The sequence below is a fragment of the Clarias gariepinus genome, chromosome 17 (assembly GCF_024256425.1).
Source record: "Clarias gariepinus isolate MV-2021 ecotype Netherlands chromosome 17, CGAR_prim_01v2, whole genome shotgun sequence".
NCBI classification, from domain to species: Eukaryota; Metazoa; Chordata; class Actinopteri; order Siluriformes; family Clariidae; genus Clarias; species Clarias gariepinus.
The window spans coordinates 19,940,497-19,966,623 of NC_071116.1; the positions used below are offsets into that span (position 1 = coordinate 19,940,497).

At 38.1% G+C, this 26,127-nt stretch overlaps 1 protein-coding gene across 3 annotated transcripts in view; it reads right to left on the bottom strand.

The window, feature by feature from the left end:
- Nucleotides 1–24,877, bottom strand: part of psd3l (pleckstrin and Sec7 domain containing 3, like) — a 139,902-nt gene extending 115,025 nt beyond the window's left edge. For 2 of the 3 annotated variants that reach the window (XM_053515913.1, XM_053515912.1), the window contains exons 1-2: nucleotides 23,995–24,877; nucleotides 1,659–1,773 (exon numbers count right to left, since the gene is read on the bottom strand). In XM_053515913.1, coding sequence (XP_053371888.1) covers nucleotides 1,659–1,773; nucleotides 23,995–24,507 — 628 coding nt within the window. In that variant the 5' untranslated portion in view covers nucleotides 24,508–24,877. Of the gene's footprint in view, nucleotides 1–1,658; nucleotides 1,774–19,964; nucleotides 20,129–23,994 lie in introns of those variants that run through there. The other variant, XM_053515914.1, reaches the window with a different exon arrangement.
- Between the last annotated feature and the right edge of the window lie 1,250 nt (nucleotides 24,878–26,127).

Genomic DNA, 26,127 nt, shown 5'->3' on the forward strand with positions numbered 1-26,127 from the left:
TTTTTTCTAAGTAGTAATGAGAAAACAAACGAGATGTTCGGATTTCACGTGCGGGACGTATTGCACTTCCGACTAGCAACCTGAAACTCTGTCCACATCAGCTTCCTGTGATTACGCTAATTTATTACTAGCAAATTGGCCAATCTATGATGCTGTGATGCAGCTTTATAACAAATCAGAACAAATAAAAGTTTGCATGGAAGAGAGCTAAAACTCAAACTGACTGTTTGGTACAAGTTCGGTTTGGCATTGCTTCATGTAGTTCTATACCGTTAGAGGGTATCCCAGGATATTTAGGGCACAAGATGGGGTACACCCTGCACAAGGTACCAATCCATCGCAGGGAGCATGCATATACAGACACACACTCTCACTTGTGCTGATCTAAAAAAAATGGTGGCTCACGCCCAATGCTCCGTGTAACCACAACCACTATTACTAATCTTCTTAAATATGGGTGTGACTAGTCTGTCCTGCTACCTACATTGGAATTCTTATTATCATTGATAGAACAAAAGATAATGGAATGATAGATGAAAGATGGATTAAGTGAGGAGGTTGAAGCAGAAAATCCAAAAAAAAAAAAAAAGATAAAAGTCATGTTGTCAGTCTCCTTAATAAGAAAACAACATTGTTTCTCTTTCTTGTCTGTTAATCTCAGGAGGTAAAAAGTGCTGCTCACGTTTTATCACTGGACAATATATTACACGACTAGTCTAAAAAAAATATATTTAAAAAAGTTGCATACTGTAATATTTTATTCGTCAGCCTTTAGCTTACAATGTACAGATTTACAGTAGATTAGAGCGCACACTGGGGTGACCGGCTCACGTGTGAAAATGATTCTTCAAGCTCCCAGAACCGCTTCTTCACTATTTACGTCCTGGAATATGCTTATGCTGTCAGGGAAGAAAAACTTCATTGATAAGATAACCTGGTCATTCGGTACATTCAGGTCGTCAGCTGACTTCAGTTTATTGCCACATAACATTAGACAGAGTCTAGACGTGCCTCATAACCCCAGATCATAACACTGCCTCCAGAAACTTCTACAAGGCATCACTTCACGCACTTTTTTTTTTTTTTACCCTGACGGACCCATAGCTCTGGAATAGGGTCAATCTGGGATCATCAGATCACATGACCTTTTTCTGTTGCTCCAAGGTCCAATCTTTACGCTCCTAGCACAATGAAGCCTTTCATATCAGCTTCACTAACAAGTGGATTTCTTAAGGGCCTACAAGCTGTTTATCTCCAGTTCTTAACCCAGTTCCAGTAATTCTAATGTTTTGTTTGCTGACCAATACTTTGATCTTTCTGAAACAAAGACTTTTTTTCTGGTCAGGTGGTATACACAATGAGAAGTGCACTGTTCCTCATGGATTACATGACCTCACGGACACCAAGACAGACTTTTGCATCTTCTTAGTTTATAATGAATTTAAATTTGCTTTAAACGAAACAAGAAAAATCATAAACTCAAACAATAAATGATAAGAGTCATTCAATTCGATATAAATAAACTCTACACACTAATTCTGCCTCCACGTCCAATCTTTGTTGCTTTTAAAACCGATTTAAATAAAATAAATTCTGTAAATAGTTATGCACTAAAAAAGTACCAACACGTTTCAAAAGAATGGAAAAAGATTTCCTACCAGTGCCTGGCGAAACTGGTGGGTCGTGGGTCTTTCCAAAAAGAAACTCGTACTTGGCCTTGGCGACACTCTGGGCATGCGAGGAGGAGCCGTTGACCCAAACAAACGTTTCGGCCTAGAGAAAGAGATCACTGTTTAACATGCATGACCGTATCACTCGACGCTTTCACTGTGAGAACACAAATAATCGTCATTCAGCAGACGGAATTTCTAAAAAGACATAATAATGTAATAAATAAGCTGGCAGTTCATGTGCTGATCAGTGAAATATTAAGTGCTTATTCATATGCAAGAACTTTCACTTCAGAGGATTTAAATTGAAATGTAACGCACAATTCTTCTTTAAACCTACAATGTGGCATGGACAGCTGAAGCTTCCTTTGAGAAAGCCAGCGTAAATTTCAGGCTACAAGCTGTGCTTGGAGTTCCCACCGCGGCGAAAGGTTAAAGTGCTGACAGTTGCTACGGCTCCCTCTGGATGCATCAGGAACGCAGGCTTTTATTTCCCAGCACCGTGCTCATACACTCGGTTCACTCACTTGTGTTTTAATCAAGGGCTTTTGTTAGTGTCATGTAATTGACTCAGCGCTGCACACACTCGGTTATTGCTGAAGCCAGAAATATCTAACCAGAGTGCCTCATGTCAAATTCTTAATGCTATTAGGTTTTGGACATAATAGATGCAACTTTTTAGAAATTCACACACACACACACACAGAAACACACACACACTATACGGTGGGTCCAAAACTGTATACACACTTCAGCAGTTTATTTCCTTTATTATCCAGCAGTTATTATTCATGCCCTCGAACTTAATTATGGCAGCAATGCGTTGTATAATGTTTATCTACAGATGTCAGTAGTCGCACCATCATTGATGATGTCATGTGACTGTCAGAAGAGAGGCATATATTTTTCATGTTTGCCGAAGTGTGTATAAAATTATACATATATATATACTGAAGCATCCATCCATCTAGGAACCTCGGTAGTCCAACTAGAGACCGTGAAGGCCAATGGTGACCATTTATTTTCACACGACCATGGTAGGGCCTCCAGTCAACACTCACACACTCCCTACAAATTTGAGAATGCCAATTAGCATGTTGTTGGACTGTGGGTGGAAATCTGAAGAACCTCGACGCAAGAATCGAACTCTGCACCTGAAAGTGCAAGGCGACAGTGCTAACCACTAAGCCACCATGTGCAGACACTGCCATGTGTGTGTATATATATATATATATATACACACTACCGTTCAAAGGTTTGGGGTCACATGCAAATTTCTTTTGAGACCAAAACCTACCTCTGCCACAGACAAGAAGTTCATTTAGAGTTATCAGCCTGAAAAATGACCAATTAACAGCACCTCAGATTAGAGGCGTTATGAAGTCTTTACAGAGCAGAAGTAGCAGAAACATCTCACCATTAACTGTTTAAAGGAGATTAATGCATTTTTGGACGCCTTCAGCATTCCTTTACAATGTAGAAAGAAATAAAAATCAGGAACCATCATGGAGTTAAAAAGTGTTCTAAAACTTTTGAACGGTAGTGTATATATATATATATATATATATATATATATATATATGTACACACACACACGTACACACACATGGCAGCGTTGTTGAAACTCTGGTCCGAAGGTGAGTACTTCTTTATAGCACTATTCAAACTCTTTATTAACTTTTTAATAAACACAACATTGCAACTACAACATCAAAACACAATCAAAATGTTTATTTGAAACATTTATGGTGATTATCCATTTACACCATCTCCAACCACAACCATAGTCTCACGTCAATTTGTTCCTTCTTTAATCAATAGACCGTAAGTTGAAAAACGTTTAGATTTCTTCAGGTAATGCCATTATTATATAAATCATTCCATGACAGCAAGTCCAAAAGCATTTGAGAATCAATCTACTGAATTTTTTTATTAACGTCTATAAAGTGGACTCTGGGCTTTAAGGTAATTTCAAGACTTTATAGAGGACTTCAAAAGGCAAAAAAAAAAACATACACCACATATATAAGACAAAAATTCTTAAAAGACGCAGACAGTAATATATCAGAGATTGACTGGACAACGTTTTATGAATTTCCAGTGGAGGATAACAAGCTCAGTGACTTGGAGAACATTTGGCTGGAAAAGCCGCAGTGGATTCTTTATTACGCCTGTCCAGAAGATACATCACTCGGGCTCTTGCAGTTGTTAGAGGAACTGCGGCTCTCGTGAGGCTAATCACTATCACTTGTTCTGGTCCTGTCCAAAAGTGAATAGTTTGGGTCAAAAATCTGGGGGGGATAAACACTACTTGGCAAGTACAGTTAAAAACTTTTTTTTTTTTATTGTAACAACAAACAGACAAAATTAAACACGGGTATCTCAAGGTTAAATCAGGTCGCAGGCAAAGGTCAAGCGATCGGCAAACAGTCCAACAAAGGAAAGACAACAAAGGAAGTCAGGAGTTCAAGCTAAGGTTAACGCACTGGAAGACAAAAGGAATCACGGCTGGGTAGAGTCCGGAGTAACTCATGAGTGTGTGTACACTCTGCAATGATCTTTAGTCACTGAGCTTCTCTAATACTCCCTTGGGAACTGAATCAGGTGCGTTGTATCATCCAGAGCGTGCATGCTGGGAAGCGTAGTTCATTCTGTTCATGTGTCTCAGTCTTGATTCTACCGTTGTAAACATAAAAACAAAACGTCTCTTCGGAATGCTGATTGTAGCTGATAGAAAGTCTACAACAAAGAAATTATGTAAGCTGGATACTCCACCTATTGAGGATGTGTGCGATATTATCTAAGAAATCTCTGTACTGAAAAAAAATCACTTTGTTCCAGAGGCTTCAGGAAGAGAAATTCAAAGGGGGAAAGGGGGAATTTGTGAGTAATGGAAATGGCATATCTTGCTGAAATGCCCATGATTTACAATATATATATATATTTTTTTATTATATAAAGAAAAGTTTTTAAACTGTTCACTGATATTCTGATGTTTATATACAAATAAACGTCAATCAATAAATTTTAATTTACAAAAATGTAAGCCTTTGTTTTACCCTTTTGGCTGCTTATAAGATTTAATGATTCATCGTCATGTATTTTAATGTTGTTCTGACATCGTACTACATCGTGATACTAAATTTCTTTTTTTTTTTTACTTTTCCTGCATGTAGGACGGAAGCAGCTTAGACATCTTTGTTATACCTACTTTGTGAGTCTTTATGAGTTTTCATGCTAACAGACCTTAGAGAGTGTAAAGTCCTTTCAGAGCCGCAGAACTTGCTCGTTTATCAGATAATGTGCTGTTAAAACAAGCCCAAAGTCCAAGAAGCTGTCTATTAGAGTCACCACTGATCTACAGTGCATAAAGCTCAGCCTTCATCAGGAACATTAATCAAGGCTTTAACCGGGCAAAAATATGGGAATAAAATCTTCATCAAATATTCCCTGTCTAACATATGATACGAATTAAGAAATTACTAAATATCTCATTGCTCTATAGGTTTATTTACTTATGTTCATTTAGTACGTGAACGCAAAAGCTTTTAGTTGTTCGACCCATATTAAGCAAGTGAGATTGAGCAAGACTTATGTGCATATCAGTTAAAAGTTTGTACATGTTTTTGCTGATGAGATGCAAAATGAAACTACGCTACCTGGCAAGAAAAAACAATGTCTGCATTTCATAGCATGGATTCGATATGAACATGTTGCAGTCCAGAGACACATACGCCCTTAAAATGACTGCTGGTTAGAACATAACATAATTCATATTGTCATGACCGTGTCTTCCGTACAACACCCATAATCCTCAGCTCATTACATGACTTCCCGTCAAGCCCCCCGCTAATGATCCCATTTTGCACACACACATACACACACACGCCTCCCGGTAAATCAGCCAGACTCTCGATGGTCCTTTGCAATATCTCATTCCAGCGCTGTATTTGTACAGATTCCAAGCCTTTGTTATCTGCCTGGTTTGAATATTCAGCTTCCTGTTTGCTAAATGAGACTTGTCTAGTTTAAACCAGATCATCTATTTATCTTGTTTTCTGCCTCTTATTTATTTATGAGTGTTGCCTAGCCATCTGGTTTGTCCGCGTCGGTTTTAATTAAAAGCTGCACTTCCGTTTCGTCTGTCCACTTCGCAGGGTGCCAAGAAGCACAGCATGTCCACCCTAAGTTATAAATGAAACTAGCAACATTAACAGATGCTTAAATAATTACTCACTTTTGATCTTCTGCCGAAAGCAACTCTTAAGCCTCACGTGGGCGGAACCCGGTGTTGATAGTTCTTTAATGTGTAATACATCACACGTTTTGAGCAAGACAGAGCTCGCATAGTCCTGACTCACTCGCGTCATTTATAACATTCCATTACGGTTGATTATATTAAAACACGCTGTTTAAAATTCACTCGCTGCTTTCGGATACGACTTTCTCAACTTTTGGTCCTTAGACTTATGTAGACTCGTCCTATGCTAAACTTTTCTTCAATCAGTTTGCAAGTGGCCAATAAATCACTACTGCGATTTTGATACGATATTTGAGCCCTAACTTATAAAGATCAGTCCAAATCCCCAAAAATTCAAAATGATAAAAATACCGTAACACAACATACAATTTTGTACAAAAAAACAACCACGAATCATTCAGGACTCCATTAAAAGTGATAGGAAATGTACAGTATGTCGGCAAGGGTTCCATGTTTAGAAATGTTATGACTGTAATTTACAAAATTTTTTTACTAATAACCCTGCATGGCATCCTGCATATGTTGTCATTGACTGTGATGAGCAAAACCACAGGACACAGGAATGCTCACAGTCTTAAGTTTGTTGCATAATACACCACTAGATTAACATTTACGAAATTTACCAGACACCCTTATCCAGTGCTTTAAAGCCTCGGTCAATGATACTACGAGCAGCATTAACCCGATTGACATTTGTAGAAGACTTCAAGCACTGTTTGGTGATGAACATTTAGTGATAGAACGCCTGATCCTTGAAACTCGCCACATAACTTGCTGCAGAAGAAACTCATCCATCCATAGGAACTGTACACACAATCATTTACAAACACCGCTTGCACATTACAGGAACTCACCTGGAAGTGATTGCTGGATTCCCCATACAGTCCTGACCTCGCTCCACATGTCCACATGTTTTCACATGTCTGAGTCATTAAAGGAGTTCCTGGGAGGCCAGCGCTTCAGACTTGAAGGAGGCAGTCCGATCATGGCTCCGGTATACGGTTGAAACCTTTAATGGTATGCCGGAGCCATGATCGCACTGCCTCCTTCTTCGTAAGATTACAGTAAAAAAAATGGTATTTTCTCTATATAATCCGAGTGTTTTACTAATGCTTGGATACATATAGAGAAAATACCATTTTTTTACTGTAATCTTACGCAGTGAAAAGTCTTGGTTTGACTTGAACGGCCTTTGTAATTCACCAGGTTACTGACTAAGAGTACCATCGTCTATACCATCGTCTGAGTACTTAAGGCATTGGACTACGGTTTTGAAGCTCCTGGGTCCTCATGACCACCAAGTTGCCACTGTTGGGCCCTTGAGCAAGGCCCCTCAACCACTCAGATGTATAATGGGATCAAAATGTAATATTTATAAGGGGGGCTGCCAAGTGCCTAAATGTAAACCCAAGTAGAAAGTTACAGTAGGTCCGAACAATTTCTACTTGTAAACCCGACCACAAGAACACTGCAACACATTCAGCATGTTACACTTCGTTCTCCAAACACTGTCTGGTATCTAATCCGTATGTTAACATAATTTTCACTTGTATTCAAATGTCTCTCAATTTAGTCAGATCTGATAGCTGTATCGCCTCTAATATGCAAATCAGCTCATTTAGAGGTGCCTTTGTTCCCGTAAGCGTTCTGCTGTTTATTCTGGACAGTCTTATCTGTCATAAGCTCTAATGACCACTGACTGTGCTGTTCTGTTTGATTACTGTACATGGACATGGGAAGCCATGACCACATACATTTTACTGCAATGTATTTAAATGATTATTAAATGGGTTATGAAAAGATGGATGTATTTGCATGCATTTACATCCTTCTGTTGGTAACGTAAATCTGAGTGTTTAGAAGACATATTTCGAATATGTTATTTGTTTATTGCGAGAACTTGCACAGGGCTTCCCTGTGGACGTCTGATAGCTCGAGACTAAATACGTATAGTTGTTTAACCTGTTGAGATTTATAGACCATTTAGGGGAAGAGTGAGCCGTGCGAGCGGGTGAAGGGAAAGTCTTCAGAGGTTTAGGATTCCTTCTCTTTCTTTTCTCAGGATGAGTTGATGTTTTTTCTTTTTGATGTCATGGTTGTCTCCAGGCACTTGCTGCCATTGGACCTTGGTTGTGGGACACTTATTTTGACTTATTTGAAGCACTTCCAGCCAAAAAACGTTACGTGACCTTAAACAACACTTTGTCTCTTTAGTAATTGTTTCTAAGTCGTTCCGAATTGCCTTTGTGTTATTTTATTTACGCCCGAATCCCAAATCCATCACCCCTAATTATACACCCTAGCACACTAGCTTTCCATTTAACACTATTTGGGATTTAACCGCAGAACCCAGAAGTTAACTATTATATTATTCTAAGAGAATAAATGGTTGTATGAAAACTGCAGATTAACTATATTTAAGCAATATTACATGAGAGGGAGTGCTGTTGTGCTGGATATCAGCATGGATGTGACGCGGACGTAGCCCGCGGACGTAACCATTTTACATCCATTTATTATCTTTAAGAAACAGAAAAAGACAATCTTGTGAGGGATTTACTTTTTATGTCTTTTTATAACAATATTTTTATAACAAATATTTATAAATATCATCCCACAAATGGTTTCCCAATAAATTACACATACTAATGTTTTATTTCTTACATAACATAGGTAAAAATCCATATAATCCAGTCATAACCCTAATGCCAGGTTTAAATGGGGTTAAAAAGCCGGTGCGTGTAAAACAACAATGGCTTTCTTCAGACTGGCTGCTCAAATCCCATTTTTGGCATATGTCAATTTCACCTCACCAGCCAGCGCTCTCTTATGTGAAAGATTTTCTTCGAAACATGTGACATCAGCCCGCTGCACCTTATCAAAATTTCTTCCACATACTCGAGGTCAGAGACGTCCGTGATTGGATAATAGGGATGGGGAGAGATTGATTCAGTGATGTATCACGATTCTTTTGTGTAGTGATTTGTGCATCGCCACACTAACTCCAAAATCTTGCTTGCAGATGGCAGGTGGTGAAATGTTGCTGTTGGTTTACTTAAAAAATGGGAACGCTGTCCGAGCTATGTCACATGCATTAAAAAGCATGATGAGTTTCGAAAAAAAGGGGGGAAATGAAATACCTAATGAGCACTTTCGTTATTAAATTTAGCCCTGCTCTACTATCGTACGCTTACGTGCTCTTATACCAGGCAGGAAGACGGAGGAGTGGCAAGACTCTATCACAGGGTTTTAAAGATCACTGATTGCATTTTTATTTATTTATTTATTCATCATTGGGGACGGTCGCCACTCTGTATGGAAAAAAGCTAGATGCAAAATTAGACGCATTGACAACAAAGACACCACGTAATGGGGACGAAAAAAGGCAGTGTGACATTTGGTGCAATGTTGAAAATGCCAGCATAAGGGCTAAGCAAATGAGGACTAGCAAACCAAAACTAATGTATGTCCAAACCAAGAGAACTGAACTAGACGTGTGAACACACCTTAAATTACAAAAAAACACCTAAAAAATACGTTTCAACAGAAACCTACTCAATGTATTTAATCTCTCACAGATTTGGAATTGGAGTAAAGTCAGACCTTCCCCAGCACCTTTACGATCCTGCATGAGCCTGCATCATTACTATACATACAGTGAAAACTCTAGATACAAACCGTAAGAACTTTTGCCTAAAGAAAAGAAACGGAGCAGCTTTCAGTTTCATTTTAACAGCAGCTGTGCCAAAAGGAATCATTAATCGATGTTAAGTGAATTTTAATGTCTATTTCATATCTGCATTCATTTACTTGTCTTGATTAATTTTTGGGGGGCTGGGACTGATCATCTGCATTTACATTATTTCATTTCGCGATATGAAATTTTGATGCGAGTGCTTAAATAGGCAATTCTTTATTTGAACTCCAGTTTTTCCTGCACTTTAAAAGACTAGTGAGTGACATAGTTCAAAGTGTGTCTCACTCACCATTCTCAAATTGACCCCACCCACAAATTTTCAAGTAACGTTTCCAAGAACTTAATGCTTTCTGCCAGGCAGCTGCATAATCGCACAAGATGATCAGGGAGTAGCTGCTGAAATGTAATTCAGCAGGAAATTCAATGTTTGTTGTGGTCCTGGTATAGCATATAAGACTGCTCGGCATATGCCAAGTCTCCATGTGCTGGCTAGCAGCTCAAGGTCTTTGAAATGTGTCTGAGCTGAATGAATGAACTGAACATGCGCCTGTACTTGCTGACTTTAAAAGAAAACGAAATCAGACTTGTTGGCAATCAATAGATCCTTTTTTATAGTGTCAAGAAAAATGAGGCTGTGTATGGACATGACTCCTGAATTGTGTGTTTGAATAAAGACAAAAAAATTTTTTTCATTTTTAAAACGACATACTAGTTAGTGCTTGTTAGTTTCACTGAGTACTATTAACAACTCAGGACTACGAGAGGTCAATAATGTTCAACGTCCTATCAAATAATGCTTGTAACTAGTACAAATTATGGTTTAAAAAAGGATCCACCAATGCCCAGAGACAAAGAACTTCTAATGTAAAATCAGGTCTTTTTCCACAGCTGAGCTCAAACAGTGCCCAGGTTGGGCTCGCTGCCAATTTCACAAAATAAAAAATAAAGAAAGCTTGCAAAGCAACTCATGCTTTAACCACTAAATCCATTTCCTGAATTGAGCAACACTGCGTTCTACATCACAACGTTCTTGTGTTACATAAAAATAACACAAGAAGCGAATGAAGTGGTATAAAGTCCTTTATGTTTGTTTATTATATTTGTGCACTTCATCACACAAAGCTACAAGGTCGTTCAAGTAATACCAGGACAATTTCTCGTGATTTAAGGCTTAAAACCGACGAGCATTTAAAGAATTAAATAACAAAATGGTTTGATCACCAATGGCGTTTTGTTTATGATGGACAATGCACGACCACCTACTGTCCACTGCACCGCTTGCACATTACAGGATCCCAGCTGAGAGTTATTGCCACATACCCTGTATAGTCCTGACCTCGCTCCAAGCCATTCCTACATGTTTGTGCCATTAAAGGAGTTCCTGGGAGGCCAGCGTTTCAGATGTTAAGCAGGCAGTCCAATCATGGCTCCGGCGTACTGAGAAAATGTTCTACCTTGATGGTATCCAGGCACTAGTAAAACGCTGGGACAAGTGCATTAGTTGTAGCAGGGGATTATATACAGAAATAAAAGTTGTTTTTACTTTTATAACTGTGTTCTGTTATTTTGCGCTTCTGCATCTAAAAAACAATTCAAGTTCTATCAACAAACCGAGGTCCATTTTACTCTGAACAACTTCATCAAAGCCTGATATTGACTGTGCGAGGAAATCACGCTCAGTGACACAGATCAAGAACCGTTATGCTCTGATTGAAAGCTTTGAGCATATAAATGTACATCTTATCAGATCAGCGTCCATGTAAACAGTTAAGTTGGAATCTATAATTACAATGTTTTCAATCGAATTCAAGAAATGTTTTTTTGGATAAATGTAGCCACCCAGTTTCTTAGATTTTTACCTGTTTGCACTGGACCACATGAACAAAGCCATTCCATGCTGCCGACTGTCTTTCATGCTGGATAAGTCTGTTTACTGTGGTTAGGGTAGAGGTTAAAGAGCCATGGTGATTTCTGACAGCTTCCCCAGACTACCACACATACATTCATAATTATAATATTTATACAACTTCTACCTATTGTTTCACCAACACTGCATTTATATTGTTGGTCTTATTATTCGATAGACTCTCTCTCAGTCATTCTCTACAGGGATACAGAATACCCTAGACAAAAGGCCAATCCTTCGTAGGACACACACTGTAGGGAATCTGGAAATGTCAGTTAACCTAATCTTTATGTCTTTACAAATTTGGACTGTGGGAGGAAAATCGGAGTACCTGGAAGAATCCAGCATGCAAACTCCACAAACACAGACCAGAGGAGGGAATCACATCGCCAGTCTGATGAAACCAAAAACCCTACTCTCACTCATTCATTCCCTATACAGCTTGTGCTGTACTAGGGTACACCCTGGACAACATGCCAATCCATCGCAGGACATATAAACACACACTACCGGCAATTTGGGAACACCAATTAGCCTACCCGGCACGTCTTTGGAGTTTGGGAGGAAACCAGGTTACCCAGAGGAAACCCACCAAACACAGGGAGAACATATACCTGACCCATATCTGATTGTTTAAATCGTTTTCTCACTAAAATGCTGTAGGCATTACTAGCGGCATCACCCCAGCATGATTCCTAACATTGAATAACCGCTGTTATATAGTTGTAACAACATTGTGACAACATTCATCGACTAATAAGTAATTAGTCTGATGACTAATCTGTTTTTAAAAGTTAGAATGCCTTTGATGATATGACGTTGAGATAAAGTTAAACAAACGACCCAAACACAATGTTGCAAATACAAGATCAAAACAACAAAATTTGACCCTTGGAGCAATTATGTTCATGAACATCCATTCGCACCATGTCCGACCACAACCATGGTTCTTTATGCTTCTAACAGGGATCAGAGATTGGGATGGACTCTGTTTCATATTCTGTCATAAAATTATACAGTGAGCTGCATCTTAGCTCCCAGATCACTGTACTGTGATATGATGTTTGCACAGCGTCCAAACTGCATCATGTCCGGTTTCACTCAGACGTTAGGCTTTTTTATTAATTTATTTTTTATCCTAACCTGAACTTCATGATCCCTAGTGGTCCAGTGGTCAGCACGAAGTTCTCAGAGTTTGGATCCCGCTCAGGCCATCAGTTCAATTTTAATATTGTCTTAAAATGTTTTTTGCAATTTTTTATGTTAGGGGAATTCATTTAGCCTTCTCCCATCGTCACATAGTCAACTTAGTTCTGATGTAATTTTATCAAACTCTTAAAAACCACCTAATACCAGCATGGTCGCAGTGTCCGTAATATCGCCAAATGAACATCACCACGATGTCCTGACAACCAAAAACTCCAGCTGGGACTGTTATTATAAAAGGAACAAGTTGTTACCCCTTGTAATTACTGTGGTCTTTGATATGAGACGCTTACTTTTATAATGGAACTGGAAACCAGGACAGACTGTACGCATGCTCTGCTATGGCCTGAGAACAGCCTGGTTTCTGTACCGTGCAGTTTTAATGAAAGTTTCCCCGCACGGACCGATAAGACAATTTATTTCTTCTGGACCACACTCAGCTGTGATTCACACGCCACTTGAGTGCGGTCTTTGCATAACAATAATAATAACTCTGTCATTCTGATTTAAAACCTGATTTGAATGTGTCCCAGAGCGGATGTGTTAAAAAAACAAACTCTGATCTATTTAAAAAATGTGCAACAATATCTAGAAAGAAAAAAAAAAAACGTCTAACAGGGCAAAGAGGGTCATTAAGAAGCAAGAACATGCAGAGACCAAATCATCACATTGATGCTAAAGATTTTGAAAGAGTGTCATATTTTAAGACAGAGCGTCTGTTATCTTGGCTGTTTTAAGACAATAATTATCTTAAACACTGGTTCTACTCTATGTTAAAACATGTTGGGAGAATGTAAACCCATCAGTAATCAGTACCAGAACCCTATCATTTTATACTCTTTGAGTGTCGAACTATTTATATTCATCAGACCTGAGTGCAGGAACAGCACAATGCAACCAAATATATTCCATTCAGCGAACCAGTTATCAGTGTCTTCAGTGCAGTAGCCTATATAATATTTATTATTTCCTGACCTTAATGAATACATTACCCTGCTCTTGTGGGGCGCCGGTGGAGACAGGATGTGAGCCCTGCGGCGCAAGACAACTTGAGCGGCGATAATAAAACAAGTTAATGAGGTGAAATATAGGGCTCGCATGTAGGGCATGCCAAAGAGGAAACAGACATGAGGAGTGCAGACTGGGAATTAGAGATGATCCGTTTAGGACATAGCAATGTTACACGTGACATGGGAGAAAATGGTTCGTCCTATCTAAAATAACTTAATAAGTGAACGGCATGTCTTCTCCTGACTGCTTTTCAGAAAAGCTACAGGCTGTTATAAGAGGAAAGGAGACAAATAAACAGCAAAAAAATAATACACAGCTGTCTTCTAAGACAGACGAAGAATTAATTCCAGTTGTTATTGCAGCACAGACAAAAAATGTGTTCATTATCCAGTCAAAAAAAGGTATTTTTTATAAAGTAAAAAAAAATTCTATCTTGACTAATAAACAAATCTTGCAAGTGGGCTTGAAATATACTGTAGCACAAAAGGGGGAAAAACTTACGAAAAACCATATTGCGAAAGTGTGAAACTCCCTCCTAAGTCATACTTCCTCATTTCAGAAAGTATTCAGAATCAAGCACCTGTTTTGCCACTGTAAGGCCCACTATCACACACGGACTGTACAGACTGTGAAGCATTATTTTGTCAATACGGATATCCTTACTGAAATGCTTCCTAAACAAAAGAGAATAAACATGACATGGTTGACTGGTGATATAAACATCATGATGCTGGTGAATGTTTCTGTTGCAGCTTCTGTAAATGTAATTACTGACACGATTGAATAAATTGCAATAAATATTAGAAATCGATTTAGTGATGTGCCGCGATTCTTTTGTGTGGCAATTCATACATCGTCACACTGACTCCAAAATCTTTTTTTTATTTATATAGTATGTTTGCATTTGAGGTGGTAAAATGTTGTTGTTCCTCTATAATCCTACAGGTCGCATGCTCTAAACTGTTTTAGACAGGATCATGTGTGGTATATATAAGTTTGTTTGGAATTGTTACTTAATCTGGAAAATAAAATATGGAATAGTGATAGAGAATCGTAAAAGTAGATCAAATCGACAACTGGGTATCGTAATAATATCGTATCGAGCATCTTCTCGAACACTTAGATACTGCAGGTACAATGGCAAACTGCCATCTCTCTCACTTATTACAGTATATATGTTTTTATCTCTTTTTTATTTATCAACTTTTTTTATATTTTGGGAATGGTGAATTATTTTCACTATTTATGATTTTTATTGTTATTACTATTCTCTATAACAATGTAGACATACTGTATATAACAAAAAAATAGATAGATAGATAGATAGATAGATAGATGGATAGATAGATAGATAGATGGATAGATAGATGGATAGATAGATGGATAGACTGACTCACATTTTTTTATTTGGAGTTTTAAACTAACTGCCTTGGCCTGACCTCTCTGTGTCTCACCCTCTCTTTTATCTCTGTTTTGTTTATAAACTTTTAAGTTATGTTTGTAAATAGTGAATGATGTTACATAACAATGCAGACATATATAACAAAATAGATAGATAGATAGATAGATAGATAGATAGAATTTTTTCTTTCAAACTTCACTTTCGTTCTAAACCCTTATTTTTAACTGTAGGTAAGAGCATTATTTAAACAAGAAGGGTATTTACATGTAAATATTCCCTATGTCAAATCCAGAGCCGGTCACTTAAGCATGAAGAACAGACATATTAATGCTGAATTATAATCAGCGCCCCTCCTCCAGGAGTCCTACCGGGACCAAATCCATTAGTGACTGGTGATAAGCTGCATAGCCTTTAAACAGGAACAAAGAAGTCAATCTATAGATTTACACAAAGGATTCAAGTGGTTCTAATTCAGTTTAAATCTCCTCATACTGTAGTTCCCCAAGTTTGAAGATCTATTATAAAAAGAGAGAGAGAGAGAGAGAGAGTCTGCTGTTTTTTTTTCAGTTTCATCCAGTCACAAGACAGATCTGCCAGACTATGTTTACTGTAATTGAAGAGGGAAAAAATCGGGAAAGAAGGAGGAAAAAAAAACTGAGCTGGAAATATTTGCAGAGGGATTCATCCTGTTTACTGATCCTGCTCCAGAGTTCAGAACTGAAACTGTAAACTATAAATCAGTTCGTCATCTGATAGCAACTACATCGAGTATGTGGTGTGTAGTAAAAAGAACTGAACATCATGCAGTTTTAATTTGCACACAAACCAAGACCAGATTGTGGTGTTCACACACATATGCGCGCCTTTTTTCTCGCACTCAAACAGAGAGGGACTCGTGTTGCTACGATTGTTTTTGACCGCATGTGTGATAATGATAACATAGGCTGTTACTGGGGGGGGCAGATAAAAATGCTGGTGGTCAGAGGAAGCAGTATATGTACGTGCATACACACACACACACACACACACACACACACACACACACAAATGGTTTACACCTAAAACCTTTAGAAAGAGACTTACCCTCATGGAAACGTAACTAAAACTGACCAACTAACTCAGAAGAACTAAAACTAACTAAAGAGACGCAAATTTATAAACACCACTCCTTATTTATGTCTATTTATACCACAGTGCTGTTAAATCTGTGACTAATATGATTAGTCAGAAAGTGTTGATAAATTTCCTATAACCGCAGCTCTGACAATCATGTCGTCTGTATTTCAAATCACAGGTTGCGCCCTTTTTAGTACAGTACTGTTTCTATGGTAACAACTCTTTCACATAACCTAAGGCTAAAAATAAATGGAGTTTTAAATCATTATTTTTTTTGGAAAAGGCCAATGTTTAATCATTCATATATCATGCTGCATTTTTTTTTGTCTTATTAACTTCAAAGAGACCAAAAGCATGATGTGTCATTTATTAATCATTTATTTATAAAAATGTAATTTAAAGAAGAAATCAGCAATTCTAAAACAATGCACTTTTTCGATAAATTTAGCGAAAATGTCTTAACAGTCCGTCATGTGTACAAGATGTACAAACGTCCAGTGTTTGTACACAGCCCCGACTCTATCGATGGGAAACAAACAAAGTGGTGCAGACCGCGCCACTCAACACTCGATACTGCTTTATACCAATGTTGGTCATCTAGCTTAGTTCTTAGTTTCACTGCTTTGGCAATGCACGTCCATGAATTTGGTGGGCGGCGCTTCAGATTGAGAACTGAAAGGAAAGGTGTGTTTGGCTTTTGCTTTCAAATATCAATACAATAAACAAACAGCGAGTGTTTTATTCTTTCTATATGAAATAAAACTGTGCTTACGACTCCCACTTTATGTATGACTCAGAATTTGTGCAATACATTTTCGCAACAATAGGCATAATGCTGATTGCTAAGTTTTGTATCACTATGGAGATGTGCACACATGCAGACACACACACAGTTTTCTCTTGGGCTAGATTCACACTGCATATGTTCTCACTAATATCTGACATTTTTGTTAGTCTGGTCATATTTTATGATTTCAATACAATCTACAGTATATTTGATGTAAGTCTGAACAGCTCATGCTACAAAACTGACCCTCATGCGCAAAGGTGCAAAGTTCATACTTATGCTATAAAAAGAGCAGCCTATTCTGCAACTTCTTTTCTTGCCTAATTTCTTTGCATTTTCCTTGTAAGCGTTTCGATTTCCTTCGGCACTGCAGCAGGTTCTCCTATGGCCGAGTTCGACCATTTCTTTAAACACAGAGCAGCTGCAATACCTGCCTTCTAATTCAGCCAATACAACAACATCATCCAAAACGTTTATGAGGGCCGGTACCTTAAAATTTTTCCATCTTTCCTAGCACAAAATTATAACAAACATCAAGTGGAAAAAAATCTGGATGAATCTGAGCAAAAGTCTAATGCATCCCATTTTGTTTTATATGAATGTTGTTATATGTGTTTATCATGTCTGTATTAATATGTACAAAACCGTTCACTATTTCCAAACATACCTTAAAAATGAATAAATAAAAAAACTTACAGAAAAAAATTGCATACCTGTAAAGAAAGCAATGTATTACATGACAAACCAGCTTTCAAATGAAAAAAATAACTAATGTAGGCTCCTGGTTTTTGTATGAAAATCGAAAGGACCAATTATGACAGTTACCAGAAGAACTTATAATCTTCTTATGATTCTTATGTAACTGCGATGCAAGTCAAAATAGATGGTTAATTGTGATTTGCACGAAAGAAGAGCAGCATGCAGTGATCCGTTTTTTTTGTGTATGAAGCAAATTATAGCATAAACAGAAGCGTTTGGATATCTGCAAACAACATTTACTTTTACTTTAAGAGAGGGGAAAGTTTCTCAAAGAGAATCATTTTTGGTGCTGAGACATGGATTCATCACTACAAGCCTGAGAGTAAATGGCAGCGTATGGTATGGAAACATCCTAATCGCCTACCAAGAAAAAACTTAAAGTCAACCATCAGCTGAAAAATTTATGCTTACAGACTTGTGACTGTGTGATTTGCAAGAGCCAGTACTGGAACATTATTAGAAAAAAGTTAAACAGTTTTTAATGAGGGAATACAAATCTTGTTGACAGATAGGCAAATGTATTGAAAAGCAAGGAGATTATGTCGAAAAACGAATAGTGGAAACTCAGCATACAAATGCCCTCCCTTATGAATTTTCTCCTTAAATTTTGCAAGATATTTGCAACCGCATACAAAGAATTTTCGGCCAGTTTTATGTATGTCCAAGAGCTGCTCAAAAAAATTTATATCGCAATACAAATTTTCGCCGTAAGAACTTGCCTCCAAAACAAATTACATTTTGTAAAAGGTAATTAAAAAAAATTATACACCCAGTGTGCAGATTATTTTAGACTCGCCCTTGTACTATAGACAATACAGTACTAAGATTTTGCACAACACTGTAAACGTAAGTGTATGGAATTTTTAAAAAATCACATTCCACATGACTTGTCATGTCCACAAAAAACAAAGTCAAAAGGTGGCATGGTGGCTTAGTTGTAGAACCATTGCCATGAACATCCGGGGTCTGGGTTCGATTCCTGCCTCAGGACATGGAGCTTGGTGGGTTTCCCCCGGGTGCTCTGGTTTCCTCCCACAGTCCAAAGTTTAAGCTAATGGTGTTCCCAAATCGCCCCATACTACGATTCCAAACCTGGTTAGAAAATGGGAGTTGTGTCAGGATGCGCATCTGACATAAAACCTGTGCCAAGTGTGAGTGTGGACCAGATGGTACGCTGTGGCGACCCCTTGACGGGAGCAGCCGAAAACAGAAACAAAAATTAATATCAGATTTTTGCATGTAAATTACTAACTATTATAAGTAACTTACAATGTTCTTTTTATTTTAAATGTGGGTAATTAATAACATCTTACCCAAAATCTTACCTAAATCTCAGTAGCCACATTGGAACATTTTATAAAAATTAGCGTTTTATTTACATAGAAGACAGGTATTTTATTTTTGCTTCATTGTTTCTTATCTTCATAGGAAACATGGCTTTTGATCATGGGGGCAAACTAAACGTCCCAATAAGGTTCCCATCAAGATGTCCACATCACACACACACACACAGATAGGAGGGAGAAGAATGGTGCTTATTATTTACGTATAAATAGCCTTTGTTTGTTTTTGTTTTGTTTTTCCTTTGTTTCGATGTTGAACATAAGTTTTGATCATGGAGCCAAACTAAACGTCTCAATAAGGTTTCCATCAAGATGTACACATCACACACACAAACATAGAAAGAGGGCGGGGGGGGGGGGGGGTTGAGAGGGTCTCGCGCGTGCATCTTTTCTATATGACTAGTTTCTATGGTTGCGCATCTGGGGAAGCGCAGCTGGATTTCCGACATTCACGCACAGAGGTAGGAAAAAAATCAAGAAAAACAACTTCAACTAGGACTTTATCTAGCCACGTGTACTTGTGGGCTGGAAAAAAAGAGTCTCTCTCTCGCACACACACACTCTTGCTCTGTCCTGCTGCTAGCTTTAGCCTGTCACTGTTATGTTACCACAGTATCACGTAACAATGTTGCTGACTAACCAGTTTCAGAATGAAACTTAAAAGCCGCAGCTGGCTCACAGGACAACCTCAATGAACCTCAGAGGTACACACACACACACACACACACATATAGCAGGTTAATTAAACAGCAATAACAGTTTTTCAGAATAAAAATAGACACAAAAGGTTAGCTCGAGCATCTCACCCCATCCCTATGTTCCATATCGGTGTGTGTTCATAGGACTGCTGTGCAGCGCACACACACACACACACACACACACAGGCTGAATAAATGTCCCGAGTCTCTTCCTACAAGAGGACACTGAGAGCTCGGACACATTTGGCGAGTTACAGCAGTACTTTCAGACTGAAGGCGTGACACACACACACACACACACAGAAAGAGAGACACAGACACACACACGCACGCACAGACACACGGCGCTCCCTAAGAAATAAGAGAGAAGTGAAAACCCTACCGCAGCTAAAAAAGCGCGTGCCTTTTTTTTTTTGCGCACGCGTTCACAGAAATGACTCACCTATACTGCGTGAAGCTCGTGTATTACAAATCCCCGCGAATTCATCATCCCTACACCTCATCTGTCAGGCTCCGAGCCGCGCGCCTGGGCTTGTGTTTTGTTGTCCATATGCCATCCCTTCCCCTCCCCCCCCCGTCTCAGATACACATGGTACGTTCCCGCGAGCGCGTCTCGTGCTCAGACGCGGATGTGGTAGGATCCATGAGAGGAGGGGCGGGGGGGAGGGGGGGGATAGATGAAAGTTAAAAGCGAGGAAAAGATCTCACACACGTTTGAAGTGAAAGAGAAAGGTGGCTGGAGCCATTATATATATATATATATATATATATATATATATATATATATATATATATAGAGAGAGAGAGAGAGAGAGCGAGAGAGAGAGTATATATATATATATATATATATATATATATATATATATATATATATATAGAGAGAGAGAGAGAGAGAGAGTATATATATATATATATATATATTGAGAGAGAGAGAGAGAGAGCGAGAGAGAGAGTATATATATATATATAGAGAGAGAGAGAGAGAGAGTATATATATATATATATATATATAGAGAGAGAGAGAGAGAGCGAGAGAGAGAGTATATATATATATATATATATATATATATAGAGAGAGAGAGAGAGAGAGAGAGAGAGAGTATATATATATATATATATAGAGAGAGAGAGAGAGAGAGAGAGTATATATATATATATATATATATATAGAGAGAGAGAGAGAGAGAGAGATTTATACACACACACACACACACACACACACACATATATATATATATATATATATATATATATAATGGCGAATTTGTTCACAAATTCGTGTTTGTGTACACATCATGTGAAAACTACAAATTTTAATGGGGTTTAACATTTGAGCTACAAGCTTAAGCTATCACACCCTTATATAAAAAAACACCCTTATCTAATTTAAAAAGCACCCTTAAATTAAAATAGGAGTTTATAAAAATAAAAAAGGGGACCTTAAAAAAATCATTAGTTCACTTCAAAATTCAACAGATGGCGCTGTACATTCTTTTCCCATTTTTATGAGAGGGCAATTGAAAACTACTTAATAATACACCTTCGTCCCACACACTTCATGGTAACATGTAAAAATTTTAGTTAATTCGACAATTCAACAGATGGCGTTGTAAATTTTTTTTACAACGCGCTTATGAGTGCAATTAAATTCCACGCAGGCACATCCAGTGTATACAGAGATAGATAGATCACACTTAACACCTCACACACTCCTATTTAAATTCTACAGTGTTTTAAAGCAACCATGTACATATTGCACATTTCTCAGGTTTAGGTTCTTTATTTTTGTATTTTTTTCTTTTTTTTTCATATTCTTATTTCTCTATCTAAATATTCAGTTTTTTATTTAACTGAACGCTGAGTCAATTTATTTCTTGCAGGGAGCCGCTTCCTTCTTCATAGATCACGGGCACTCGTATAAGTCATATCATACTGTGTATGGCACAAATAAAATGTGATGGATGGACACATAACGGGCAATCTGGGAACATTAATATTTGGACTGTGGGAGGAAACACCAAGCACAGGGAGAACATGCAAACTTCATGCACACAGACCCCATGGCAGAAATCGAACCCGGATCTTTGCACCTCTAAGATCTGGATTTGATCCCTGCCCTGGGGTCAATATATATTGACCCCAGGGCATTTATATATATATATATATATATATACACACAAAGCTTTTACGTCTGTCATTGGTCTTGAACATTTTTTAATTATAACTGTCAAAAATTGGTTAGTAAAACTGATTACATTTAATAGGTAATTGATTCTAACATAATTGAAAATCATGTGGTCTTACACATGCAAGCCATTTTTTAAATAGTTATGATTTTTCTCTAAATTGCCATTGGTGTCATTTTATTTTTTTTAAATGCATTAAGCTCTACTTTTTGTAGATTCATACAGTTTAAACCTAATTTACTGCTATTAAAGAATTTTTAACTGTGACAGGGGAATTTCACTTTTCGGCAGATTTTCAAATTCCACCTTTTCTGTAAAATGACCCACATGTGTCTTACCAGAACTACAGACAAAGCATATAAATATTAAAGCCAGGGGGAAAAGTCATACAGTCATCTGTGACTGTGTATATTTTTGGAACCTGTAATCTTCAATTTTACAGGAGTTGGCTGGTGGTGGTAAGGAACCTCCTACAAAAGCAGACCTTTATATAACTCATACTCTGAGGTTCATATTTTCTTTTCTCATTGCAATAAAAATGCATGAAAAAAACTAAAAATAGCTTAAAAAACAATTTCTAAGCATGTCACCATGGCCAAAGGCATTAATATACTGAATTTTACGGGTGCATTGCATTTACTGTAGCCTGCAGTTAGTCTTTAAAAAGTGGAAAGTGAAACATTTGAGCATCTTTAAGACAACGGACGGTTTAAATAAAATAGGTTACATCACTATAATGCATATACTGTTAGATTGACTATACTACTATAATAATGTTAAATATTTATTCATCTTCTATTCTGCATGAAGCCCATCCCAAGAGACTTTGGGCACAAGATGGAATCCATTGCAAGACACACCCATATATGCACCAATTAGGCTAATCTACATGTCTTTGGACTGTGGGATGAAACCCAACAAGCACAGGGAGGACATGCAAACTGACACCGCGCACAGACAGACCCAAGGCGAGAATCGAAACCTCAACACTGGAGGTGCTACCCACTACAACCTAATATACAATAATAATGCAAAAATAAATGTAGTAAAATTCATTTGTTGGGTGTAATATGATCCTTAATGCTCTTGAATGCTGATTCAGTATATCCTCCAGGTCTGCCAACATATTCCTGCTAGTAATAAAGTTGTGTAGTTGTGTTAAATGATATTTACTGTTATTGTTATTTTTAATTTCTTCCATATTTGAGACAAACATTAAATTGTCTCGGACCTATCATGACCACCTATCAAATTTTCAAATCAAATTTTTTTTATAACAACCTGCCTTGTTCAAGTGTAAGTTTAGAATCTAGGGAGACTGAGAGATTTCATCAGGCCGCCATATCAGTGGCTATTCCATTAGTGTTTTTTTTGCAATTCAACTAGGGCAAATAACTGGTTCCTTTCTAAAAACATGTTGTCAGTTTCTACACCAATAAAACCATCTAGTTTTAAACAGAGCAGAGCTTTTATCAGTGTTATCAGGACTGATTATTTTTATCAATGAAAAAATATAACAAATTGAAAGGAACACCCAAAGAAAAATGGCAAGAGCAAAGGAAGAAGATGAAAATTTTTTCTGGTCCATTTAATGGCAAGAATGTCAGAAAATACTCTTGGGGACTCGGCTGTAATCGGTCCATCTGGGTGGGTATCCTTCAACCATTATCCACCCTGTGACTTTTCAAATCTCACAATCGAATCTTATAGTCTTATTCTTTTAATTGCTCGTAATAAGAATCTAAAAGCATTATTTTTGCTTGCAGTACATGTTAAATTATTACGAGTTTTGAATCTAAATTTCAGCCTGCTGAAAATCTTTCATCACCTCAGGTTTACAGATACTGTAAAGACTTGCAGTCTAACATAAGGTAAACAAGGTTTGATTTTTTTATGCTTTAAAGATAAAATGAATTCAGAGACGACATCATGAGAATTAAAGGCAGTCTTACCTTTTCAGGTGCTGCAGACTGAGGCATAGTTTTCATGTGCAGAGATTCTGTGGTCAATGCAGTTTGGTTTGGTTTTCCTGTACCTTCCATACCCAGAGAAAGGGTTCCATAAGGGTTTCTTTGAATATCAGATGTCACTTCCGAAGACCCACATGCTGGTTTACAGACATCTCCGTAGAGCTTTGAGGATCTCTTGATGACGACTGAAGCGAAAGTGGTCCTCTCTGCATTTGTGCTCAGCGCCTTCTGTGCTCTTTCTAGAGCAGTAGCCTCCTCCTTGTGCTTGGCACTGTGCACCCAGCTACCGTGTGAAGACCGATGTGTGCATGGAAAAGTAGACGTTGGTGCACAGGCTGGAGGGACTCCACTGGACGTAGGGCTCAGATCTGGACTACGTGCTGTAGCCCTGTTCTGGGAGTCAGATTCAGTCGGTGGGTAGATGAAACTCACTCTTGGACTTAAAGACGTTTTGGGAAAGTTCCCCAGTGACGGAGATTGAAACACTTCACTCATGATTTCAAGAGGTTCCTGATTCAAGAGCCAAACTGAGCACTCTGCACGTTCACTTGGGTTATCCTTCGTTTTGAGTTCACAGCTTAAGCACTCTTGAGAATCTGTTCCCCTTAAAAGACAAGTGTATTCTTGGTTCGCCGGCCTGATATCTATCCTTGTTAAATCTGACGAAAAGCTCTTCTCTGTAATCCCAGCACCAAATACTGGTGAAGATGCTTCCTCTGGTATAGGTTTCCTATCCGCACTCAGAAATGATGTGGTGTCATCTACAGCATCCTCGCAGGTAGTTATACGCTCTTCCTCCCCAGTGTAGATGCTGTCTAGGTCTCGACGTTCTGAAGCTGTTGTGGCTGATGATACTTCCTTTGGAGTGACCAAGCTCAGAGAGTCAACAGAAGGTTGGCACTGTTGAACCCTGGAGGGTGACTGCAGTTGGATGAAAAGGAAGGAAGTCTTGACCTGATGATGATCTCCCATTTCCTCGATGGGAGTGTGGTCTCTTGGTGCACTGGGGAGGGGAGCCGAGCCACACAGGTTTTCCCAAACTAACCTCGACTATTGCTGGGCTAGAAGCACAAAAATACACATAAGCCATCATTCTGAGATTATTTGTTTTGAATATTTTAAGGTACAAACTCAGGGGAACAGATTATAAATATGTTTTTGACTTTATTGGGCTCTTCTGTAAGTGTATTCTCACTCATAAGTTTCCAACTCAAACAAACAATTCAAGAGTGTTCCATGCACTAGACCGCAGTTTTAATCAAAACATTTTCCCCCTGTTTTTTTCCTTAATGCAGTCCTAAACAATTTTTACCCATCTTTAGAGCACTCGCCTATCAAAGCAACAGTCACCAACCAGGGACAAAGCGAAGGCTATCATAATGAAGCTAATGTGCTTCCTCCAAGACACGTGATGCCAGCCGCCCGTATGTTTTTTAACTCATTAATAGATATCACACTTATTAAGGGGTAGTGCTGTTTCTAAACATCCAGAATAGTGTATGATGTATTATGGTCTTTCGGTAAATAGAAATTTGTAGTCTTGTAGTCTTGCAAACTTTTTGCATTTGCAAAAAACTCTTTCTATACATGATGTAACCCACGTAGGCTATTGGCAGAACTAAATGAAATACTTAAAATTCTAAGGGCAACTTTTATCTTATTTTACCGTCATTTCTTTGGTATGAGGACTAAAATATACTAGCGCTGCAGTGTATGCACCATCAAGAGCACTGTAAAATAGTATGGGTGACCTATTTTTATCTTAGCTATAAATGTTACACTCTAGTGGCCTTTCAAGTCCACTTAAAGCCATCAAGAGTTCAGCTAAATGAGTCTGCAAGAGACTTCTCAAATCATGTTAATTTTGTTTTCAAAAAAATACAACTGTCAATAAATAAAAGTAAAATCTGAAATGAGAAATAAGCGGAGAAATAATGCTAGGTAGAATATTATAACTATTAATTATGGCTGTAGATCACCTCAGTACTGAGACAGAATAGCAGCCTGGAACTGTTTCCTAAAGTCAAGAAGACGAGTAAATATGCTGAATGACTGCATATCGACAGGCGTGTGTAAGGACTCCTAATGTCAACTCGCCCGGGGCCCCCCGTTATT